General features: G+C 40.8%; 1 protein-coding gene across 1 annotated transcript in view; it reads left to right on the forward strand.

The window, feature by feature from the left end:
* Window positions 1-21,001, forward strand: part of LEPR (leptin receptor) — a 51,530-nt gene that overhangs the window by 15,796 nt on the left and 14,733 nt on the right. The window contains exons 5-12 of the mRNA XM_065409368.1: window positions 1,959-2,104; window positions 2,858-3,002; window positions 7,246-7,539; window positions 7,725-7,842; window positions 14,493-14,692; window positions 19,451-19,599; window positions 19,884-20,043; window positions 20,134-20,216. Of these exons, the coding sequence (XP_065265440.1) occupies window positions 1,959-2,104; window positions 2,858-3,002; window positions 7,246-7,539; window positions 7,725-7,842; window positions 14,493-14,692; window positions 19,451-19,599; window positions 19,884-20,043; window positions 20,134-20,216 (1,295 nt within the window). The remainder of the gene's footprint in view (window positions 1-1,958; window positions 2,105-2,857; window positions 3,003-7,245; window positions 7,540-7,724; window positions 7,843-14,492; window positions 14,693-19,450; window positions 19,600-19,883; window positions 20,044-20,133; window positions 20,217-21,001) is intronic.

Here is a 21,001-nt window from a genome sequence, read left to right on the forward strand (position 1 = left end):
TTGCAGTTTAAAACTCTAGGTTTCAGAGTAGCAGCCGTGTTAGTCTGTATCCGCAAAAAGAACAGGAGTACTTGTGGCACCTTAGAGACTCTAAGGTGCCACAAGTACTCCTGTTCTTTTTTTAAAACTCTAGATATTCCTTTTACAGGCTAGAAAACCCTCTACCCTGAGTTCAGCCCATCTCCCCTAGTTCAGTCTTTTGTTTCTCAGGTGTTTCCAGCAGGCTTCTTTCTTGGGCGGGGAGTCAGTGAAGAATAAACAATGATTATGTCACTCCCCTGCCTTAAATAGCTTTTACATATGGCGGGAACCTTTTGTCTCCCAGTTTGTTCCCATGCCCGGTCAGTGGGAAAACACTGGTATTCCAAAATGAAGTCCAGTATTCAGTGACTTGGTCATATGTCTCTGTAGGGCCATAGCAGCCATGACTCGGAGGCTGTTAGTAGCATCCTTTGGAAGGCTTTCCGGTGGGAGATTAGCATCTTCAAAGACCTATTGTTTTCTCTAATGGCCCTTCCCAGCCAGCCATCTAGACTGATTGCATTCTGTCTAGGGGCTGTTCCCCAGGGGTAAACACATTTGTAATAGATGCATAGACAATACTCCTAACTTCAGATACCAAAATGATACATGCATACAAGTAGGATAATCAGATTCAGTAAATCATAACCTTTCCAATGATATCTCGCATGCCTTATCTTGCGCAAAATACATCATAATTATTCCATACTCATATGATAATAATATTACCACAAAGAATATGGGGCATAATGCCACACCATTTATTAAAGGTGTTTATCCTGAGTGAGAGAACCTCAATGTTTTCTTAACAAATGTACCCAAAAAGACAGGCCAACCACAGTCATCACTGAACAGCAATAAATAAATTTACTCAGTACCTGGTAAAAGTAGAATCCAAGCTTCTTGATTTTTTACCCAGCATGATTATTATTCATAAGTAGTTGTCCATTTCCTCCCTCTGGAATGTCCTCTTTATCTCTGTTAGAGTCCTGCAAAGCCCTCATTTTCCTTCACTTCATTTCAGCTCTCCTATAAGGCCACCTTTCATAGCCAAAATCCTAGTAATAGTAGAATGGATGGGACTACTTTACAAGCCGGCTCCCATTCAGCAAAACATTTATGCGTGTGTTTGAGTGCTTTGTAGAATTGGGACCCTGGATAGCAAGAAGCTGATTCTGGTTTAAGGCAACTACTAGACCAGGAGTGGCAGAACTTACTGACCCTCCGAGCTGCATATGACAATCTTCAGAAATTCGAGAGCTGGGGCACGTCTGCTGGGGCTTGTGCCTTCAGCCCTGATCCCCAGCAGGCAAGCTCTGAGACCCCCAGATCATCTTTCCCCCAGATTTTTGCCAGGGTTTGCTGGCTCCACTCGCTCACATGATGCTGCCAGGTCCCCTCCCTGCATGGCAGCTGCTGGAGCCGGCAAGTTGGAAGCTGCGGTCGTGAGGAGAGGCAGCGGCAAATAGCTGGGAGCTGCAGGAACAGCCACTGCTTTTGCTACTGCCTCTCCCCACAGAGTTAAAGCAGTTGTTTGCTGCTGCCTCTCCACTGGAGCTAACACCTTTGAGCTGCAGAGAGGGGCCACTGAGGGTAAGGGTGTGTGTGACACAAACTGGTGGGGGCTGAACCTTTAAATTGTGCCTCCACCCCCCAGCAGGCACCAGTCATCTCTGCAACAACATGACCCAATAGTTAACCATGTTTGCTAAAATACTGCTGGCTATTCCGTTTTAAGAGTAATTTAGGCTTCTATTATTTGCTGTAAGTATATTTAAATCAGAGTAGAGTAACTTCTAAAAACATAAAGCTTAAGGACAAGACTTAAAAGAGAGAGGGGTCACTGATTGAATGGTGGTGAATACAAACATCTTGGCCAGCAATCCTTGACGGTAACTGTAACATAAAATAGAAGCTTGGTTTTAATATTTTTACAGTAAAGCCTGAACCTCCATTGAACCTGCGACTAGAAATGACAGACAAAGGACAGTTAAAGATCTGTTGGTCCAACCCAGTACTAACACCATATCCGCTTCAGTATGAAGTGAAGTTTTCTGGGAACGCTACTCAAAACGCCTGGCAGGTGAGTGTACTTGTTCTATTAGTAGTATTTTATTTATTTATTTTTATTGAAGATGAAATCATTCTAATGTTGTATTTAAGGAGACTCTGCTGCAACTGTCTGTCTAGATTCCACAGTGGCCGTGGTCTACGCAAAACTTGAGGGAAGAATCAATCTCAGGGCAGCTATTAGTGCTCATTTCGCCAAACCTGCTTGGGTCAACAGCAGACTTTGAATTCAGGATCTACAGCACTGAAATTATTAGCCTTTGCTGAATGAGCAAAAGGACTAAGTTGCTTAGCTGGAAGCAGTAGCAGACTCATAAACCCATATATGGAGCAGCCACGAGAAAGGGACAAAGACCCGCCCCCCTCATAGTATGGGTTTCACCTACAGACCACTAAACCCTGTCAACAGGTAAATCCTGGTCCCATTGAAGTCAATCACAAAGCTCCCATTGGCTTCAGTGGAGCTAGGATTTCTATGTGTGTGTGGTATATAGTTCTATTAACGAATCACTTTTCCCACTGTCACAATGCAGCTATCTCGGGGGTGAAAAGCAGCATCTATTTAACAGCACACAACAAAATACTGTAGCTGTTTTCTGCTGGCGTATGTAACTTCTAACCTACTTGATTTAGATGTGATAAAGTTGAATGCTTTTGAGCAGGCTTACTAACCCTCAAAATAAACAGCTTCTTTCCTTTGATTTCTCTCATTTTTCTGAAGTGGTGCAAAATAATAAAGTTAATGGCTTCTGATCTAATTTAACAGGTGGTTGAGATTGTCATAGAAACCTCCCTCATCATAGGCAATATGCTGGTTGGTTCTTCATATTTAGTTGAAGTACGGTGCAAGAGTCTTCATGGTCCAGGATTCTGGAGTGATTGGAGCACACCTTATAATTTAAACACAGAAGGTATGTCCTCTACAATAATTTAAATAGCCATTGTTAGGACTGGAAATAAATGTGTGCATATATTATTTGATATGTATTGCACATGGATAAAGTGTCTATATGCATTCTACTACAAAATCCTACAGCACATGTAGGCAACAAAAGTGCATAGTAAATGCTATAAATAGTGCAACAAAATTTGGCTACACTTAAAGGTTCCATTGTCATTATGCCAACCCAAAACAGAGTATTCAGAGGAGCCTCCCAGTCTTCAGTGAGGAGCCTTTACTAAGTTTAAGTAATGCAATTTAAACTCAATTTTTTAGCAGACGGTATAAGTAAATCTGTTTCAGAACTGGCACAAACTTGCATGTAAAATTCAAAATTACAGAAGTTTATTACACACATCAATTAAGCGAGTAACTTGAGTTATGAAAGCACAGATTCCTGACATGTTGCATGGTAGTGGCTCCTCTGAGGCCAATCAGATGGGTTGGCTCAAAGGGGGTTCCACTGAAAGAAAATACCTTAATGCCTCTTGTATTCTGTTGTTAAAGTCTACAGTGAGAGAGAGAATTTATTTGGCAAGTCATTATCCATTCATCTTGATCGCTCATTTATGTTACCAGTGTTTCCAAACTCAAATGTTCAAAAATCATGAGTCAGCCTCACCAAAAATCATGAGATTGGCTTTAAAATCTTGAGATTATGTAAAAATAATAGATTTGGTGTTCTTTTTATTTGCCTCTTCTTTTTGAGCCTTTAGGATGCACTGGGGTTACATTTTGAAGCTTTCTCTGCAGCCAGAAGGGCCAGAAACTTTACTTGCTGTTTAAGAATGAAGGCAGAAATTAGCAACACTGTATTGTAAATTGTCCTGTGTGGTCAGTCTGGGGATGCTGACAATTTTCTTGCAGTGTGTTTCCCCTGTTCTTCCCTTATTTTAAAAGGAGATATTTCAACCTGTTTTGCTAAAGTTCTCCTCCTAGGAATTATATAAGTGTATGTGTGTGGAAAGAGAGACAGAGAAAATCAAGGTCCAGACACCCCAAGGGGAGACAGGGGTCTGAAACCCGGAAAATAAGCACTTGAATCAAATGGTTGTAGCCAATGTTATTGTGTATACAAAACATGTCAAGTAAGATCTTTTATGAAATCTTGTAATGTCCTGAACTTGATAGTCATTAGGAGATTTGTATATAGGTTCTGGTTCTGAATGCATGCATGTATATATGTGTCGCAAATTGTAATTGTAACGATAGTAACTACAGCATCACCTCCCCGTAGTGTGGTGAGGCAATCTGGCAGGGCCAGGCCAGGTATTTACAGGACACCGGCTCCAAACACCTACCATTGTCCAGCCCGGAAGAGCCAATGGCAGACCATTAAAGTTAACGGGAAATATTGAAACTGAAAAGAAAACCCACGGCTGGGAAAACGGTGCTCTGTATAACCAGGAATTTCCATAGTCTGAGAACAAGGGGGGGAAAATAACAAACCTGCAAATGCAGTTAAAAGGGAAGGTATTTGGAGTACAGGCTATCCAGAAATAGAGGACTAGAGTCTAAGCAGGGTGCTGTCTGTGAAGCACTGGATCCCCTCTAGGACAGAGGGTACACTTGGAAAATGTTCTGGGGCAACAGGTAACTTGTGTTAGAAAAGGGAATTGAGCTAATGTAAAAGGGTAAAGCCAGAGATTGCATCTTTGTTTTCTGTGTAACTTGTATGTGTTTGTTTTTCCTCACTATTTTATCTTTGAATCTATGATTTTTCTATTAAATAAAGTTTTTGTTTATTTTTACCTCAAGCAGGTCTCTGTTGTGCCACAGTGTGGAGTGTATGTGCCAAAGTGAACTGATAATTGGGGGCAAGTTTCACACCTTCAGGGGTGACGAACCAGAGGGGAAAAGTCTGTGTGTCTGGTAGTTAAGAACTCAGGGAGACGGATCTGCGAGGACTCGGGACCAGAAGGGATTGTTGAGGTTACCCTACAAGAATTAAGTAGGCTGGTGGAAGCCAGGGTGGGACCTAATCTTTGTTGGCTGGCTACTGGTGTCTGAATGCTGAGCCATAGCAGCATATCATTAAGTTACAAAGCAGGGGGTGACAACACCTTACTGGCCTGAGTGATCCCAAGAACATTATAGGGGCATAGTCACTGCAGAAATTGCACCCCAATATCTGTGAACGGAGGTTCACGCTCCAACCACTTGCAATAACAGATTGTAACGGACTCAAAAGCAAGGGAGCAAAGTACAAGTTTATTATTTTCTTCTGTTTATTTTGGGTTAAGAGAAATAGAACAAAGAAAGGGGAAAATGAGCCAGTTAGAATCCTTGGACACAATGGATAAAAAGCATCTTGGGAGCTTATGTTAGAAATATGGTTTACCCCACAAGGGGAAATCAGCGGAGGATCTGAAAAACTCACTCATGAAGTATTTTGAGCAGAAGGAGAGAGAGGACGCAGGGCTGGGAAACCAGCCAGACTTTACTTCCCTACAGGAGAGGGCCACTCTGGTAGAGCTGACCAATTACCGGTCTGCAGAGACAAGGAGGCGTATGAGCACCAGGTGCAGATGGCAGAGCTCAGAATGCCAGAGAAGAAAGCCATCAAAGAGGCAGAGGAGCAGGCCCACCAGAGATGAATGAAGGCGATCCAGGCAGCCCAGGCCAAAGAGGAGACAGTGGAGTGGGCCCATTAGTGTGCTTTCCACTAACACTGGTCAAAATGTTCTAAACTGGGTGCCTCAAATTAAGCACCCAAATAGCTAACCTGATTTTTTCAGAGGGAGTGGTCTTCAAAAAGAGTTGGCATCTTCTGATTATTAGGTCAGTTACTTAGGTGTGTAAATATGGAATTAGGTAGCTAACTTTAGGCACTCACATTTGGAAACTTACACTGTACCTCTATACATGGTGTGTGTGTGTGTGTACATACGTACATGCCTTCAGAGAGATTGTATGCACAGATAAAAATATAAATATGTACAGTTCATGGAAAACACTGAGATTCAGTAGATATTCTCTCTATTTAATATTCTATTGTAGGATATTAATTGTATTAAACACATTTCACTGGCCAAAAATCATGTTGTGATAAGCATGATGACAACCTTAAAGAAAGTAATTTCTTCTCTGCAGGGAGCTCAAATTTGCCTACTCTCCCAATGGCTAATGTTAGCATTAACCAATGGAAGAACAGTAAAACCAGCAGGATAGTTGGTAGCAACAAAGAGGCTGCTTTGCATTCATGCAAGCACATTAACACTGGGAGTACAAAATGCTGAAACCAGGCAGTTATATTTTTATACAACTGATTAGCATTATGCTCTGATCTGTATTTAATCGGAAAGTCTATGCTGATGACAAAGAGAGAGTGCTTTGCACCACTGTTCTAGAGACTGTATTTTGGAAGCATCTTGGTCCATTATGAGTGTAATTATTCCTTAAGATACTAAGGAGAATTGTTCAGTTGATGCATGTCTTCAGCCTATTATATGCTCTTTGCGTAGGTCCAAATAATGGATGGATTTTTCAAAGTAAACTTTAAAATATGAATCTTCTCACCATGATGTATGCATTGTTAACTGAGAGCACATGCACCTTTGTGGTGTGTGATTGTACAATATATTTTGTATGTGTTTTTGCATGACAAGTGCTCTATAGATGGGCCTGTTCTATATTGCAAACTCTTGTCACAACACTGAAATTATTACTGTTTTTCTAAAGTTTGAAAGAACACCTATTGACAGAGGCTTTTTATGTTCAAATCAACACACTGAAGTATAATGTCTAATTCTTCATGCAGCTTGCAGTTTCCCAGCGTTTCCTTTTCACTTGCCAACACAGTTGCCCATCCAGTTGTACAACTGCATGTTTGTGTATGCAACACAGGTGCACCCTCCTGAAAATGTACTACATGTGTAAGATTATATAGTATGTTATGTTACCTTGCATTTGTTCCATCTCATTTATTCCATCATGAGTAAGGATATTAAAGGTGAAAGTCCATGCAGATATATATGTTCAAACAGATATAAATAATGATAAAATAAGTCACGGGGGTCTCTTCTGCTGCTGTCCCTGTACCCATGTAACACTCATTAAATTGTAAGAGTTGGACTCCTGTGTTTAGGAGCAAGATTTTGATAGAAATAAGCATTTTTGATTGTCCTATAATTTTGTAAAGCTACCTTTTTGTGTGAAGTTTCATATCGCTTAAAGATTCTTTTTCTGTTTTTTTTCCCCTTTCCCTGTAACAGATGTCATGTACCTCCCTCCTAAGATACTGACGAGTGTTGGTTCTAATGTTTCCTTTCATTGCCTCTATAATGATAAAAACAAGATGATTTTGTCGAAGAAGATTGTTTGGTGGCTGAATTTAGCAGAAGAAATCCCAGAGAGACAGTATACACTTGTGAATGATCGTGTTAGCAGAGTTACTCTTTTCAACTTGAGTGCAACAAAACCTAGAGGAAAATTCTTCTATAATGCATTATACTGTTGTAATCAAAACAGGGAATGTCATCATCGATATGCTGAATTATATGTAGTAGGTAAGATTCCGGATGACTTCACTTTTTTTATAAACTTCAGTATACTTGATATTTTCAAGTCAGAACATTTCAGTTTATGATTCCAAGAAGGTTTTTGCAGACAACAGTGATTTATAATGCGTAGTTTTGTCTCCTTAACAGTTGTATCTTTATTTGTATTAATATTTTTAATGTGTTTTAAATAGATGTCAATATCAATATCACATGTGAAACTGATGGGTACTTAACTAAAATGACTTGCAGATGGTCCGCAAACACAAATACATTGCTTGTGGGGAGTTCTTTACAGTTAAAATACTACAGGTGTGTATAGTTTTTAATGTATTATATTTGTTTGGAAACTGTTACTTTGGAAATATTAATGCAGTAATAGATGCTCCACAGAAGTGAATATAAAATCTGAGCCATTGTGGATCAAACTTTCACCTGGTCTTCCAGCTGGCTTCCAAAATGGAACCCACAGGTTCCAGCAAATCTCACACGTGTGCACAAATTAGGTCATAAGAGCTCAAAGTACCCAGTGTGGGTTGTATTTGCACATTATTCAGCACCTGCAAAACTTGTGGACACAATTTTGGAGGCCAACTTTGAAAATGTGGACAAAACATGTTCAAAACTAAAGCAGAAAATATTACTAAATAACTGTGCTATGAGAGTTTGGTTTGATTCCACAGGCAGTAGGGCTGAGTCCTGGCAGAGCAAACGAATATACCTTTTAAGCCTTCTGTTTTCTTTCAAACTCTGTTCCGGTTTTGCAATACAAATGCCCACCTTGCTTTGCCACAATGGATTTTGATTTGTATGGCTTTTCACAATGGGAAAATTTGCTTGAATCATAATTTGTATGACTGAGTCTAGTTGTTCATGTATATTAAATTACACCCAACTTTACACATACATGGTGATTAAATATATGACGGCAGAATTTGGCTCACTCCAAAAGAAAAAGATCTTGTTCAGAAAGAGGTTGTTACTTTACAGTTTTAACAGCTTTAGTGGCTGGAGCAGTTTTCAGTTTGCTACTAATATTCATGGTCTAATTTTCAGAAGGTTTGGCCTGGCCCTTGAGGCTTATATTTGAACTGGAAGGTACATGCAAGCTTAGGACCAAATTCTGATCTCCGCTATGCCAGTGAAGAAGCCAGATACTGGAATCTTCTTAGATGTTCTTTGGTGTAACAAATTTGGTCTCTTGCATAGAGACGTTTGGTCAATAGAATTCAAATCCCTGCTGCAGAGCTGGGGAAGCAAGGTTCTGTTCAGACCCAGTTTTCCTCTTGTTCCTGCGGTTTCCCCCTTATTTCCTAATTCAAAACAATTCTGACCATCCACACTAGGTAGGGCCTAAGAGGTGGGTTTCCTACTTGCAGAAGTGGAGACCATTTCACCATAGAAGTTAGAACAATGCTTCGTATATCCTAAACCCTTTCCCCTACATCAGCTTCTCCAGCCATTGGTTCTTCTCTGCAGTCATGGTTACTTTTTCCTGTCATCCCCTGGTACCAAATAATTTTAGAGAACGTCACATGTTTTTGTCTCTTCCTTAGGTCCCCAAAGCTTTCATTTTTGTCTGTCCTTTGGACAGAGTAGCAATGCTACTAGGGGAAAAATGTGTGGTATAGTTGATGCACCATTCATACCTATGTGCCAGGAGTGCCCTATGAAAAGGTCTCTCTCACATCGTCTAATAATTTTAAACACAAAAGATTCCTATAACTGCGCTAGTACTTGGATAAATAAAATGGAAAAACAAAACCTCCCTGAGCAGAAATCATTGGATTTATTCCCTACTGGACTAGATGGGATATGTGAGAATCCTTTTGGCAAAGAAGCTTAAATCAGCATTTACGGTCCTGCACACACTTAAGCCGCGATTCAGGAAAGCTTAAATGCTTTCTTGAATAGGGATGGATTTAAGTGAAGAGCTTTCCTGAATTGGGCCCCACAGTGTGAAGTGTGAGTGGTTCCACTGAACTCAACAGTATTTGTAGGATTGGACCATAAATACTAAGTGATGGGCACTATAGTGAAGCCTTTGATGGATGGAACAATAAACAGAACCCTTAGGATTTCATATGGAAACCTTTTCTGGGACTAGTTGTGACTAGTTGACTCCTGGGCTAAATGTTGCCTTGACTACCTGCTAGAGTCACTTATGTTGGAATAAATACCTTTTCATGCTCTTCCCCTTTCTTTCTCTCATCTTTCCATGTTGGTCTCAAACATGTCTGATAAATTTGCCTGAGAGAAATGGTGTTTCCTAATATCTATAATCTCGTTATAGGTTGATGCGTAGGTCAGGCATTGACACTAACACGGTGTATAAGTGCATGCCGGCTTTCTTGTTTGTTTGTTTGTTTGTTTGTTTGTTTTTGTTTTGATTCTGTTGAGGTTTTATTTAAAAAAAATATAAATCTAAATGAGAAGAAAACATTTTGTATGAGAATAACTAAAATAGAAAATAAATTTAAAAAAAATCTGACTAATGGCAATATTTCCAGGTTCTTTAAAACAACAGACAACTTTGTTATTTTCAACATTTGCCTGCAACATTGTGAACAAGAACACACAATATACCTGGCCAGCAATAAGCTAGAAACCTAAGTGAAATTGACCACTTTGTTTTCACTGCCCAAACTGAATGAAATGCCAGGTTTAAGCAGCCACCATAAATATTTAAGAATAAACTTTGATTTGAAAAATTCCTTCTGTTTTAATAATCTAAGGTAGTGATATTAGAAAGACTGTGAAGATAATTTAATATATAGAAATGGCTAGGTAGTGCTTATCAGTGTCCTTTTGGGGGTATACGAGGCCATCCTGAAAATTGGAGTCTAAAGGTTAGAGTTAAACATGCTGTATTTGCATCATTCCTGTTTTTTTGCTAGAAGCATGAATCTGTTGTGCTAGTTTCTATTTTCCTCACAATCACTGATGTAATTAAAATGTGGCAAATAAAATCCCATTCTACACTCAAGTGTGATGCCATATTTTGCCCTTTCACTGTTTGATGGGGCTGTTATTCCACCTTCCTCTACAAATCAGCACCGCCAACAAAAACAGCACACACCATCTAATAAAAATCCAGAATGATGGGGTAAATCTTCAGAACAGAATGTAGCGATTTAATATGCATTCGTTTTATTGACATTAACAGGAGAAATAACTAAATGTACCTCTTAGAGTCCAATTAAATAACCAGTTACATCTCTAGTGGGTAGCTCAAAAAGCCTGAGCTGCACAGGCCTGGATCCAAATTCTAGTATCTTAGGGAAAATTTGAAAACATTCCTCTTTTTCATTAGCCACATTAGCATTTTGCACCACCCCCACACCCAGTTCCCACTCTGTGATTCATCTGAATCTGATTGCTAGGTATGGATGCTGGCAGCCTGTCAGGATTTATTTTAACACTACCCTATCGGGTAGGTTTCTAAAGGGGATTTCATTCTCATGGAGCTCCAGCCATGTGTGTCCAGTTAGGCAGAATCGCCCATCACACATCAATCTGCCCTTTGGGAGCCAGACCCTCAGCAGGTACAAATCAGCATACGCTCATTGAAGTCCATGGAACTATATTCATTTGCACCAGCTGAGGATCTGAACCAGGATGTTTACCTCTAACACATACTCCTCAAGTTTTCTGCCATCAGCGTGTCCACTTCCTGGCTCTTTTCTTACGGCTTGTTTAACTTTTAAGCTCAACCGAATTAAGGCCACATTAATTCTGACTGAGAAGGTCTATACATGGGTTTAATGGAGTTTAACAAATCCACTTTAAATTCACACCTGTAGTTAATTTGGATAAACTTTTCTGTGTGTCCCCATGTAGACAAGCCCTTAGCTGTTTTCTCTTGTTGCACTATGTCCCCAGGAGGTCTTCCAGTGGGGAGAGGTGGTTGTTTGGTTCCCACCTCCCAACAGTCCCTCTGCTCCATTCCCCACTCCTTTTATGTATTGCAGGCCGAGGGAACAGGGCTCCAATAGAAGAAGTGGAGTGGACCTGGTGGATTGGAGTTACATGATCAACACCTTTGCACCACAGGCAGGAGAGGCAGAAGGGACAGGAAGAGAAAAGAGATGGGAAGTACAGAAGAGGAGGGAAAGGGAAGGTATAGGACAAGAGATCTAAAAAGGAGTGAATGAGGGAAATACAGAGATGGAAGGAAGTGAAAGAGAATGGGAAAGTTAGGAGGGGTCTAGAGGAAGGGGAAATGGATGGAGAAGGAAAGGAAAAGGACATAACTAAGAAGGAAGGGAGGGGTAAAGGTACAAGGGGTGTGGAAGAGGGAACCAACGAGGGAAAAATTCTGTCAGACATTTCAGGTGTTAGTATTCTACTTTTTGTGGGTCTTTAAGCCACCGTGCAGCATCAAAAGGTTGAATAGTGTGGTCTAATGCACCTTATACATGGCAATGAAGAGCCATATTTTGATATTCTGTATTGTCCCAATGGCCATTCCAGTTAGTGCTTTTGCTATGTCCTAAATTCACCTCCACATTCTCGATTGTCTTTACTAGAGTAGGAGAAGAACTTACTTCCCTTCCTACAGTTGAACAGGTAGTTGGGACATAGAAGGAAATCTTCTGTATAAGTGTGTCTTACATACTTGGTGTCAGAAATCAACAAGACAGTTGGCTGTAGAAGGGCTCTAATGGGGCACAGAATCACGGGGTTGTATTCTGAAAAACGATAACTGAGTAAGCACTGACCACCACACTGGCTGGAGAAGCTCTCTCTCCCTTATTTTATTTCTTTATTTTAACAAATGTTAAGTTCTTATAAAGTGCTCAATTGATAGCTCTGGAAACGGAAGTCCTCCATGTATCCAAAGAGACTTGGCTAGGGTGATCCATGCATTTGTGATCTCTGGGCTTTATTATTCCAACTCGTATCTAGGAGAAAAGCCACACTCCTGAGAAAAGATCTCAGTGGTATCAAATGCAGCTGCCTATATGCTTAGCAATACTAGTTTCTGTGAACAGGTCGTTGCTCTCTGTACTGTTTCCCCATTCAACAGAGAGTCCAGGTCAAGATGTTTTGTCCTGATAGCTAGGGCCCTACCAAGTTCACAGTCCATTTTGGTCAATTTCATGGTCATAGGATTTTAAAAATTGTAAATTTCATGATTTCAGCTATTTAAACCTGAAATTTCACAGTGTTGTAATTGTAGGGGTCCTGACCCAAAAAGGAATTGTGGCGGGGTTGTGGTACTGCGACCCTTACTTCTGCACTGCTGCCTGCAGAACTGGGCCCTCAGTCAGCAGCCGCCATTCTCTGGCCACCCATCTCTGAAGGCAGCAGTGCAGAAGTAAGGAAGGCATGGTATAGTATTGCCACCCTTGCTTCTGTGCTGCTGCTGGCAGGGTGCTGCCTTCAGAGCTGGGTGACAACAAGCAGACACCGCTCTCTGGCCTCCCAGCTCTGAAGGCAGTGTAGAAGTAATAGTGGCAATACTGTGACCCCCCCTAAAATAACCTTGTGACCCCCCCCCCCGGCAACTCCCTTTTGGGTCAAGAACCCTAATTTGAGAAACACTGGTCTCCCCCATGAAATCTGTATACTATACGATAAAAGTACACAAAAGACCAGATTTCACAGGAGAAGACCAGATTTCACGGTCCATGATGTGTTTTTCATGGTCATGAATTTGGTATGGCCCTATTGATAGTCAAAGCTCTCTGTGCGATTGGCCCTAGCTATTAAAGAGGTTGGCTCTTTTTTTATGATCATGACCTCCCACCACAGCTACATTCCACTGGCCCAATGAAACTGTCATTCACTAGGGAGAGGCTCTTGAGTGCAGGCAACAGAACTGCCACAGGCGCTGGAACTAGACAATGAAGTTCATTGTCACGGGAGGAGAGAGAGCCCATGCACACTCAGAACTAAATGTGCAAATCCTATTTTGACTCAACTTTATCTCAGTAATTCCATCACTTCTCCCGCCCCCTCCCAGCACACGTGTGCGCACACACTCACCCCCCCTAGGAACTCTCTATGCCATTTCTTCTGGAGGCTGGGAAGGAAGGAGGAAAGAGATTGTTCATGGTGCTTCAGTTTTTAAAGACATGGGAAGTGGTCAGAGTCTACAGAAATGGGAGGAGGGAGTCCTATAAATCCCTACATCAAGTTAAAAAAAAAAAAAAAAGTGTAAACTCCTAACACTACAGTGCCAGCATTCTCAACTGTGCTCTGGAGGAAATACTTCTGGAGCTCAGAAGGTAATTCATTATCCACGGGGCCTTTCAGGGCCTGATCCAAATCCCACTGACTTCAATGGAAGGACTCCTATTGACTTTAGTGAGCCTTGGATCAGGCCCAAACTCCTTTACCTCTCTGCCCACACTACCCAAAAAGTTGCCAGTTAATGAGTGGCAAATGTGTAGGTGATCAAGTGCTGTGAAAATCCTGTCTTCTAGGTCAGCAACTTATTTTACATAGGCCACAACAACAGCCATCGGATAACTGCTTTCAGTCAGGCGTGGGCTGGGTTGGAAGTGGTAAACTAGAGGAAAAATCTTTGGTATCTCATTACCATATTGCCTTGAGCCACGCAGTGCAATTTTAATTAAACCAAGCAAACCCTCAAACGCTAAGAATAATTATAATAGTTCTAATTTTGTAAGCATGGCTAGAACACCAAGAGGATAAAATATTTTTTCCTGTGTTTAATTGAAAGTATCATTTCCTTTTTATGTTTCAATGTTACTTTGAAAAGGGTGATCCTCTGTTGTAATTTTGGAGAGGGGAAGGGAAGTGCGCAGTTTATAAAGAAATGTTGTTATGACTTTGGCTTAAAACATGGCATGAGAAGTTCAAGATTTCCAATCAATATTATTTCTAAGCCTCAGCATGACAGCGTTTTCTTAACTTTTCTTTGGAGTTTTATTCATAACAGAAACAGCTCTTTGTTGAAAATTATTAATTGAATGTTTTCATCTTTTTTTAAGGAATAGTATCTATTGTTCTGACTTTCCAAGTATTCCTCCAAAGTCGGAGGTAAAAGAATGCCATTTACAGAGGAATCATTATTACGAGTGTACATTTCAGCCTATTTTTCTTTTATCTGGATATACCATGTGGATAGAGATAAAGCACCAACTAGGAACACTTGAATCCCCACCAACCTGTGTCATTCCAGCAGATGTGGGTATGTCAAAAGATTTATTTAATATCTTTTTCTTCCAGTAGTGGTCTTGGACAGCAATGTCTATATGCTGTAGGTGGAGGTGTTCTTCGTGACCTTTTGGATAGCTCAGATTCTGGAAGGAGCTGCAAGGTCCTGATTGTAAGACCACTGAAGTCAACGAGACCCTTTCCATTGACTTCAGTGGGCTTTGGATTAGGCCTTATCTTCGCACAATACGTTTTCAGCTGAAAGAACCAGTGTTTACTTGTTTATCAATTTGTGGCTATTGCAGAGACATTTACAAGAAAGGTTGGATTTAAAAAAAGGTTGTTAGTTTTTGTTTTTGTGGGGGTTTTTTTAATTCATGGCACACAAAAAAGTGCATTTTCAATTATTAGAGGTACGGGAAGGAAGGAATCATCTCCGACCTTACCTTGAAGTCCCTCCATAGCTCTGCCTCTCCCTGTGTGCTTGCTCTTATCTGATTGTGTTGTCCCTATCCTCTGCTGTGCCAGTGATGTCAGTCTTGTTTGTCTGTTACCTTCTGCTACAAATGTCTCTGCACTTTCTTCCATGCTGCCTTTAAGCATGGAACTGCCTGCCTGAATTGGTCCATAAAGGTTATTGACTACTTCTTCAAACCCTCCTCCAGACACCCCTCTGCTGTGATGTTTACAAGAAATTACCCAGGCACGGATGTCTACATTTTGTGGCTGCCCGGGGTAGCTGATGTCCTTTAAATAAATAAAAAGATAAAAATAAAAAAATACAAAGAAAATGAAGTTTAGCTGGAGCCACAAGGAATCACCGAGCAGTTGGCTATTACTTCTGTAACCATAATTCTTATTTCTCCTTCCCTCCTTTTGTTTGTCAGACTCACTTGTTGCACCTTGTCTCAAATTACATTGAAAGCTTTTGGGGTCAGAGATTGTCTCTTATTGTGCTTGTAGAAGGACGAGCACTGTGGGACTAAAATCCTGACTGGGGCCTCTAGGCGTAGTACAAACGAAAATAATAATGCTAACCTGAAAGAGAATTGATCACCTAGTTTCACTCACAGGCTGAAGATGTTCATTGCACAGTGTTTCTTCTGATGTATATTTCTAAACAGACCCCAACTAATATTTCAGGATTAGTACTAAGGAGAGGGAATAATTACAAATCCACTTAGAAATGGTGTGGTAAACTCATGTTGGAGTGACTTCAGGGACCATGGGTGAGTTGGGCCCCACGGATTTGAAAGTTTGACTTTCACTCAAATGTTACAGGGTTCACGTTTGCTTAGAAGAGGCTTTAAAAAAGGAGCAGAAATAGAAAAGAGGAGAGAGACTACTGAAAAAATAAACTATAAATACTATACACAGAGGCACTCATTCACCTCAGTATAGCTTTTGGGGGAGAGTACGAATGTATCCCTGCACAGAGTTCCATTCACTAGAATAACTTGTTTTAATTGTGAATTTCCCTTACAAAACACTTGGGTTTAAATTTAAGGATAAAAGTTTCACACACAAGAACTAGTTTTGCTAAGCCAGGGCCTGATCCAGATCCCTCTGAAGTCACTGGGAGTTATATTAGGCCCCTAAACAATGCCTCAAGAGGCTTATAAAACCTCAAACCTTTCCCCCCATCCCTAATTATGTGCTACCTACTCCTTTAACAACTGATCTATCCCTAAATACCTGTTGAAACTACCTGTTGAATAGGGTTTTATTCCTGTTTTAATATCTATGCTGTGCATCTGTATATTTTCAGATCTTCTCTTAATTCTTTGCTATGAAGGTTAATAATTCAGGTGCTCCAAAAAAGTTTGCACTCAAAAGTGATACTGGGGAACTGAGCTTTTCGACAGTTCTGCTTTGGGGGCTCCAGTTTTGGCATGTGAGAAGAAACTGGCAGTGAAAACCGATGTTTTGTGATTGACTTCTTTCTGATTGCCCGGCCAGACTGACATAAGAACCATAAAGAGTCTGTGCCTTAAATTTCTCCTAGCCTTGAATTAAAAAAACCACCAAAACAGCAAATTAACCCCCACCAATGAATAAACATTTCTGTGAAGGCCTTGTGGCCCATATTATTACCTTGAACATTTCATTGTACAGTTGAGGTCCTAGACTCCCTGGTAGATTAGATTGTTGATCCAGCAAAACATTTAAACACATGTAACTTTAAGCATGTGTGTGTTCCCATTAAAACCAATGGGATTCTTCATGTACTAAAGTGCTTTTGCTATTTCAGGGCCTTCCTAAGGTTTCCCCATAGCGGCTTTGCAGCAAGCGGTATCTCTTAAGTGGATTTTTTTGATACAGGTGTAGACTGCAGGTTTAGCTAGGGTGACCAGATGTCCTGATTTTATAGGGATAGTCCCAATTTTTGGGTCTTTTTCTTATATAAGCTCCTATTACCCCCCGTCCTGATTTTGCACATTTGCTGTCTGGTCACCCTAGGTTCAACAAACTTTCTTCTGTAACACTAACAGAATACTTTGCTTAAACTTGTCTTGAGGCTACAGGCCAAACCAATGTCTGCTTGGAGTTTTCAGGAATGGTGCCTTGCAAAGTCCAAAGAGAAGGTTTACAGTTTGGACTCATCTAAGGCCTTGGCTACACTCGCGGATTCACAGCGCTGCCGCGGCAGCGCTGTGAAGCGCGAGTGTAGTCGTGCCGCCAGCGCTGCGAGAGCTCTCTCGCAGCGCTGCAAGTACTCCACCTCTCCGAGGGGAATAGCTTGCAGCGCTGCGAGGGAGAGTGCAGCGCTGCAGGCGCTGATTACACTGGTGCTTTACAGCGCTGCACTCGCTGCGCTCAGGGGGGGTGTTTTTTCACACCCCTGAGCGCAGCAAGTGCAGCGCTGTGAATTGCCAGTGTAGCCAAGGCCTAAGTCTTAAGCCCCATGTAGGTTTTCCAAAGGACAAAAGAAAAAGAGTTTTGCAGGGGCAAATTTGTGCTTCACAAAATTTCTGCCCAAATATTTTTCACACAGTATATGAAAGCAGAACTAGCATTTTCCCAACCATCTCTAGTCAATATTTGGAACAAGCACTTCTCTCTTTTTTCCAACTAGACTGCTAAAGCACAGCAAGAATAGAACAGAGTAAAATATTATGTTATGGGAGCATTAGACCAAATCCACACAGATAGTAAGACTTCAGCATAAATTAGACCAAATCTTCCATTGCGAGCTAAAATTTAAATGGAGGGAACAATGACCAAAGGAATTGCCCAAGGAAAAACCCCAATACATTATGGCCATACCTCTTCCCTAAGGGGTTTTGGGACGTAGAAATGTGTTTTACATTTTGCTTTTTGTACTTAGTTTTCCCAAGCACTGCAGAGAGCAACGAGTTAACGAATGATAATACAGTGACAGTGTGGGCTAACAATGTGGCCATTTTTGGAGTTCACAAATAGTTTTGAGCATTCAAACATATTTAAATGAGTGCAGTTCAAGGAGGTGGTCCTTTGTGGTTCAAAAACACTATTCACTCTTTTCATCCTGTTTTGACAAATGTGTTTGCAGATTCTGTTGAAGTTGACGTTAGCAACACTGACATATTGTAATCCTGGCCTTCGGTGCTGTTTCTCAGATATGCATGTACCGTTGCACATAGTGGAGTATGCGGGGCTGTGTTGGTCCTGTACTTGTATTGCCTATACAGCATGCCAAAAGAATCTTGCACTTGCCAATGCAGCAGCTGCAAGTTACTAAAGTAATGTAAGTTCTTAGTGGGATCTAACAGATCAAATATCCATTAGTTTTCAGGCAGAGGAGAGTACTTCTAGTATACACATTGTACATTGAGGCGTGCTGGCAAATGAAGGCTTTCAGATATACTTGGCCTGAAGAGTTTTTAAAAGTCTGAGTTACACACTGATCACTCTAAACACAGTGGAGATAAGATAAAGCTGTTGAGCTACAGTGAGTGAAGCACGCTCTGCACCGTACTACTAACAAAGTGGTCATTCTAGTTCTCCTTACCCTGTTGTTTTCTTCAGCTTTTTTTCTTGCTTTTTAGTAGGGTTGCTCAAAGAACTTTGAACAAAACATTCTCTTGTTGCAAAATGGGGCTTTGTTGAAATCGAAATTTTCCATAGGAAAAGAGCAATTTTGGCAGAGGTTTCCATTTGGAAAATCAAAACATTGAATTTCAAGTTGACTTCATATTAGTTTCTGCTTTTGCCTGAGCCACTGCGGTGCATCATGGGAGTTGTAATTCTGGGTTACTCATGCCCCCATTTTCCCCTTTGGGCCCCCAGTCCTTAGCCCTACTTCATCTTCCATGATGCCCCACTGCAAGCTCCCTGTAGTAGAGTCTCCAGGAGGTAGCATGGCACCTGAAATGGATGCAGACACCAATGTTGACTTGTCCCCACATGAAACAATGATAAACCAAAATGAAATGTTTTGACATTTCTGAATTGAAATTTTTCTGAATTTTTCATTCTGTGGAAAGTTTTGATATTTCAACTTTTTGTCCTGATTTGTGGCAATATCCTAGGGACAGATATTCAATTTGTCAATTACAATTTAGTTACATCTGTAGTGAATGAGTAAGCGAACCTGTATGGTGTACTAGATGTTAAACTGAGAAGATTTTGATTTGATAAGCCAGAGAAAATCTGGAATAACCCCTGATATCAGAGAAGAATTTGCATTGCTGTAGCTAAGATCACGATGCAGTCCAATGTAGAGGGGGAAAATAGAATATTAAGTACCATTGGCTTCAATTAGAAATTTCAGAGTCTACATTTCAGTGCCTTTTTCTCTTCAATTTTCTAGTGAAGCCGTTTCCTCCCTCTAACGTTAAGGCAGAAATCACCAAGAATGTTGGGCTGCTGAATGTGAGCTGGACAAACCCAGCATTTCCGAACAGCGATCTTAAGTTTCAGATTCGGTACTCTGTGAACAGGGAAGAAATATTATGGGAGGTACAATTATACTTAATACAAAATAATGTTTTCATCCTTGCAGTGTTTGTGCATGCAAAGTCCATGTCAATCAACCAATGTATGTTGAATTCATTTTATATGATAAAGTATTTTAGTTTGCATTAGAATTTATTTTCTGTGGCAAAATTATATTAGTGAGCTGTCTTTCATTGGACTCAGTGGCAGGAGGTCTGAATTTACCAGTTCGAGAAGTTAAGATCTCAGTCAGATGCCTAGAAAACTGTGTGGTGTTCCGATTCTAAGTATTTTTAATTCTTTTGCAGATATTTGAGGTTTCAAATGCACCAACAAGATCAGTCATGATAAAGGTACTGGACCTTTGTGTTGTATATATTGTTCAGGTGCGCTGCAGTGGACTAGATGGATTAGGTTACTGGAGTGATTGGAGTAAACCAGCGTATACCATTGTACAGGATATTCAAGGTGCGTGTAGTTTATAAATACACTCTGAAGATTATAGTTTTATGCATGTGTGACATTGTTCTCCTTCTTAAAATGGATGTAATTTTGCAGCTCCCCTGAGAGGTCCTGAATTTTGGAGAGTTATTAATGAAGATCCCATAAGGAAGCAGAAAAATGTTACTTTAGTTTGGAAGGTATGAAGAATTGTATTTCAGCTTCTGTCTCTCACTGTCTCTGTTTCTCACTCATGATATGGATGATGCCACAGTTTGATGGCTTTGTGGGATGCATGATTCAAAAGTGTTGGTGGAGTTATTGGAGGTGGGCATCGAGCAAGCACGTGCGGTCCTGAATGACAGACTCAAACATTCATTATTCATGGTCCTTTTATAGACAGAATAGTTAGGACACAGCTTCATTAATTTTACCACCTCTCACTCAGCAGCGCTGTCAGGTAGTAGAGGTTCCTAAAAAACATTGGTGGCCATACTGCAATATAATCAGAATACAGTTCTTATCTCTTTTCCTCCCATATCTTTCTCTCTTCTCCTTACTTCTGTCTGCAGTTCTCTCTCCCTTTTCCTTATACACTGAAATCTTTTCTACCATGAGCTGGCAGAGCTGTTTTTCTTCCCTACTCACCAACAAGACATAGTATTCTATTAATAGGACAGAATCCTTCCCTCTGCTGTGGTTGCTCTGGATGGTTATGAGGTCACAGTGACTCTCCGTTCACTCACTCAGTCAGCAGTCGTTTTCATTCAGCAGCAGGGCAGGATTCCAGATTTACAGTTCAACAGAACACTTGGTGGTGTCCCAGCTAACTGCCCTGGTTGTCACACCAGAGGCCCATCTTGGGTGAATAGGATCTGACCCTACCCTAAGCGCAGTTACCTGGGGCAATCAGTAGCACAGGCTGGATGGGGTATGTGCTGCTCGTATTCGTTCATCACCCACACAGCCCATATGCACATAATCC

Source organism: Emys orbicularis, chromosome 8 (assembly GCF_028017835.1).
Source record: "Emys orbicularis isolate rEmyOrb1 chromosome 8, rEmyOrb1.hap1, whole genome shotgun sequence".
NCBI lineage: Eukaryota > Metazoa > Chordata > Testudines > Emydidae > Emys > Emys orbicularis.